The sequence below is a fragment of the Calidris pugnax genome, unplaced genomic scaffold (genome assembly GCF_001431845.1).
Source record: "Calidris pugnax isolate Ruff unplaced genomic scaffold, ASM143184v1 scaffold81, whole genome shotgun sequence".
Lineage (NCBI taxonomy): Eukaryota > Metazoa > Chordata > Aves > Charadriiformes > Scolopacidae > Calidris > Calidris pugnax.
The window spans coordinates 11,037,695-11,042,273 of record NW_015090880.1 but is presented as its reverse complement, the minus strand read 5'-3'; the positions used below and the strand labels follow the sequence as shown (position 1 = coordinate 11,042,273).

The following is a 4,579-nucleotide window of genomic DNA, read 5'->3' as shown; positions in this document are numbered from 1 at the left end:
TAAAATTCCATGTCTTTCATTTATTCGAGGTGCTACATCACCTCCTAGGCACTGAGCTACAGGGCACCTCTGTGCTACATGAGACATCGACTGGGTCTACGACGACACAGGACTCACTGCTACACACACGGCACGGACACGCCGCGGCACGGATGGGGCCGGACGGGGCAGCGCAGCCAGCGACAGTCCTGCCACTGCCGCTCCCTCCGTGCCACCGGGCACGGCCCTCCCGCCAGGCAGGATTTTGCCCCAGGCTCCATTGCCACAGCGGTGCAGAAGCCAAGAGGGGTCTCCGAAGCACGGCGAGAAACCACAACTGCCCCAGTGTTCCGGCGTCAGGGGACGGCAGCTCCCTGGAGCTGGGTCACCCACACATACGGGCACGTGCACACCCTGTCCCCCGTCTTCAGGCACTTGGTGCTCGGCCGGGGCTGGTCCCCATGGCCCTGCTCAGGGCACCTCACGGAGGCACAGAGCCTCGACGGCGCCGCTGGGGCCCTGGGCCACCCCACCGATGACGAAGAGCAGGCTGGGCGCCGGGCAGCTGGAGCAGGAGCAGCGGCCGGTGGGCATGGGGGGCAATGGCTCCCACTTCTTCCGCGAGAGGCTGAACCCTTCCACCGAGTCCAGTGGGCAGGACTGGTTCCCTGCGGGAAACGGGACAGCATCAGCTTCCCCCCTGCAGCCCTCCCCGCACCCCAGGCTCTGCCTTTTCCCCTTCACGCATCTGTGATGCCCCAAGCATCCCCAAGCCCTGGGCTGCCGGGACTCTGCAATCCCAGAGACAATTAGCAGGGGCACAGGAGAATTAGCAGCGTCCCCACAGGGAGGGCTGCCGGCACTGATGCCGCACTGCGGGCTCTGCCCCCACACCGGCACCCCGCAGCCGTCACCGGGGAATAAGGGAGGGCAGCCCCAGCCCCGGCAGGGCTCGGAAGCAATGCCACACCACAGGGATCCAGCCAGCACGGCTCACCATCCCCATCGCCTCCTCCTGCCCTGCACCAGGAGGTCCGGATCGCCCCTGGTGAGCTCGGTGGGCTCTGGCAGCCCTTGCTGCAGGGGCTGGGGGTACTGCAGCCGGTGCCAGGCTCCCCGGCAGCCCTCCCCGCTGCATCCCCACTGCTGAGTGACAGCACTAACCTTTCCCCAGCTCTCTTGGGAGAGGGATGCGGCGCTGCAGCCCCGCATGGCGAAGCTAAGCCAGCATGGGCTGTGCGAGCCCAGCACCCTGCATGTGAGCTGGAGAAAGGCTGGCCGGGGTGCAGAAGGGGCAAGCAGCTCACTGGGGCAGGGCAGTATGGTCCCCCCAGCACTTAGGGGGCACAGAAGGGACATGGTGGGCAGAGATGAGGCCACGTGGCTGTGGAGGGTGTTGCAGTACCACCACAGTTTTGCACAGCTGACCTGCCTGCCACCACACCGGTCACTGACATGCCACAAAGGACAGGGCTAGGAACACGGTCACACGCCTACCCCTGGCATTACCGAGGCCACCCACGGCCACCACTCTTCCTCCCAGGCAGCCGGCCACGAAGTCAGCTCTCTTCTCCCTCATGCGGATGGCACGGCTCGGCTTGCTCCACACACCTAGGGGGCAAGAGGGTGTGAGCATCGCCCATCAGGGCTCCTCTCTGCACACCAAGGCCAGGGCTAACAGCTCCCCAAGGCCAGGGAGCGCCGGGAAGGACTCGCCATGGGTGCAAGGGGTGCTCAGAGCCTGGATGAACTGCGTCCCTCAGGCATGGACACCATTCACCAAGACCCAGGGAGTCCTCCCGGACCCACAGGGAATGCTCCCACCGCACCCAGGGCCACGGGTCTCACCCTGTGCAGGGTCAAACATCTCCACGGTGTTGACAAAGTGGGGACGGGAGTAGAAGTTGTGGGGTCCTGGCTGTTGCAGCCCCCCGAGGCTGAAGACGACGCCATCGGCCATGGCGCAGGCGGCGAAGGCGCGGCGACTGGGCACACTGGGGTAGCGCGTCCAGCTCCTCGTCTCCAGGTCGAAGGCCTCGAAGGCGGTGACGGGCAGCTTTCCCTGCCGGCCCCCTGCGCACAGACCAGATGCTGCGGCTGCCAGCACCCTGAGCCAGCACCATCTGTGGGCTCAGTAAGCGGGATGGGACCCGCCGGCTGCAGTGCTGGGGTGGGAGGGCGGCACAGAGCCACCCTGGGGTGCACCAGGTCACTCCCTGGTCCAGGGAGGCAGTGGAGGGAGAGGACAGGGGTGCGGGGGGATGCTCGGCTCACCCCAGTGGCACCTACCCAGGACGAAGATCTTGTTGCCCTGCAGGAAGGCGGAGGCCCCGTAGCATGGGGTGGGCATGGAGGGCAGGGGCTGCCAGTGGTCCTTTGCTGGCTCATAGACGCGGACCAGTGCCTGGGGAGAGGTGTCTGCACCCATTCCCCCCAGCGCGTAGACAACCCCATCTGCAAAAGAGGCAGCGGTGGAGTTTGGGGGGCCATGGGCAGTGCCGTGGGGCAGGGAGTCCCCCTGTGCCCTCCAGGACAGGCAGCACAGATGCTGCTGAGCCCCATGGCCACCTGCTGCTCCAGGGTGGCCAGGGGATGGTGAGTGCAACCAGACCTGAGCCCAGCAGTGCCCCGACCCTGCCGGGACCCCCTCGCCCCCATCTCCACCCCATCCATCCGGCGCACAGCGGAGCACAAGGCCATCGGCTCTAATTATTCTCGGCAGTACCATCTCCCTGGAGACACCATGGCAACACAGCCATGCTGCCAAATCCTGCTCCCGCTCCCGGTGCGGCCGGCACCCCTGCCCGCTCCCACCTCTGCCCTGACGGCCCCTCTGCCCTGCCCACCCCTCTGCAGCCCGGGGCCAAGCCACGGTGTCCCCAGACAAGGAACAGATGTGGGCACCACGTATGGCACCAACCCCAGCCCTCAGCCTGCGAGCTACTGGGCTGTGCCAAGGCTTTGAAGCTGCTCAGCAAAGTTTGGGCTGGAATCACGATGTGTTCGAGGCACAGCAGACCGAGTCGGGCTGCAGCAGGGTGCTTGGCCACACCGGCACGGCTCCCAACCAGGGCAGCTGGGGAAGGCTCCCATATCTGGAGGGGCTCTGCTTTGCCCAGCCCTGAGCTGCAACACGGCTGCTGGGGCAGAAGCATGACCCTGCTGTTAAGTGGCAACTTCGTTTGCTGAGTGAAAGCCTCATGCTGCATCCCAAGCAGCAGTGGGATTCAAATCCCACCCGAGCATCCCCGACCGCTACATCCCTGCTTTTCCAGGTGGTAGAGCTACTCACAGCCAAGTCCCATTCCCAGCCCTCACCTCTCTGCACAGCTGAGATGCCCATGGAGGGCTGAGCCAGCGCTGCCTTCTTCTCCCACTTGCCCTCATCCACATGGTAGACCTCGACGGAGGCGAGGGGGCTCTGCGCCGCATCCACGCCGCCCACCACCAGGATCTGCTTGCCCAGGGCGAGGGCAGCGGCGCCGGCCCGTGGTGTGGGCAGTGGTGGGAGCGTGGTCCAGCGCTGGGCCGAGAGGTCGAGCACCTCGGCGGCACCCAGGGCTCGCCCACTGCCCCCGCAGCCGCCCAGCACGAAGAGCTGCCCGTCGCGGTGCGCGGCGCTGCAGTACACGCGCTGCGTGGGCATGGCGGGGAAGGTGGCCCACGCAAAGGAGCCCGTGCCCGCCGCCATGGGCCGGCTCAGCCACCCCGGGGGTCCCCGGGCCCCAGCCCTGCCGTGCCACCCATCCGGCCTGGCTCGGTGCTGGCCCGGCTCTGCCCACCACCTCCTGCGGGGAGAGCACCCGAGTCAGCATCTGGGTCCCCACCGGCCCCAGCGAGCTGGCTCCCCGCAGCAGTGCAACAGCCCCCCGCTCCCCAGGGCTCCCCACCTGCACCCACTGGGGCTCACCAACCCAGGCTCCCCCTCCCTGGGGCTCCCGCTGCACGGTCTGCACCCCCTGGGACTCCCACTCCCCAGGCTCCCTGCCCGCACCCACCGGGGCTCCCTCTCCCTGAGAATCCCGTCCCCCGGGCTCCCGGGGCACAGCCTTGCACCCACTTGAACTCCCGCTCCCCAGGGCTCTCTGTCTGCACCCACCGGGGCTCCCGGTGCAGAGCCTGTACCCCCGAGTCTCCCACTCCCTGGGCCTCCCGGTGCACAACTCACACCCACCGGGGCTCCCACTGCCCAAGAATCCCGTCCCCCGGGCTCCCGGGGCACAGCCCGCACCCACTCGGACTCTCACTCCCCAGGGTTCCCTGCCTGAACCCACCGGTGCTCCTGCTCCCTGGGGCTCCCAGATCACAACCTACGCCCACGGGGGTTACCGGTGCACGGCCCGTACCTCCCCGGGGCTCCCGGTGCACACTCCGGACCCCCCGAGGCTTCTGCTCTCGGCGTGCAGCCCGCAACCACCCGACCGGCTGCTCTCCGCGGCTCCTGCCGCACAGCCCGCACCCCCCGGGCTCCCTCCCGCAGCCCGCACCCACCGGGGCTCCCTCCCGCAGCCCGCACCCACCGGGACCACCGGCTCCGGGCTCCCCGCGCCGCCCCGCAGCCGGCAGCGGGGCAGGGACGGCGGCGGCTCTCACCTCTCCG

The 4,579-nt window shown here is 68.2% G+C and overlaps 1 protein-coding gene across 2 annotated transcripts; it reads right to left on the bottom strand.

Annotated features, from left to right (window-relative positions):
- KLHDC8B (kelch domain containing 8B) lies at positions 1-4,573 on the bottom strand. Of its 2 annotated transcripts, none has more exons than XM_014946687.1 (6): positions 4,500-4,573; positions 3,298-3,767; positions 2,269-2,433; positions 1,828-2,052; positions 1,477-1,590; positions 1-647 (listed from the first exon to the last, which is right to left on the bottom strand). In XM_014946687.1, exons 2-6 carry the CDS (start codon positions 3,668-3,670, stop codon positions 451-453), a joined length of 1,074 nt encoding a protein of 357 aa, XP_014802173.1. In that variant the 5' UTR covers positions 3,671-3,767; positions 4,500-4,573; the 3' UTR covers positions 1-450. The 2 variants fall into 2 exon arrangements, with proteins under 2 accessions (XP_014802173.1, XP_014802174.1); XM_014946688.1 differs by having other exon boundaries at positions 1,489-1,590.
- Positions 4,574-4,579: the final 6 nt, after the last annotated feature.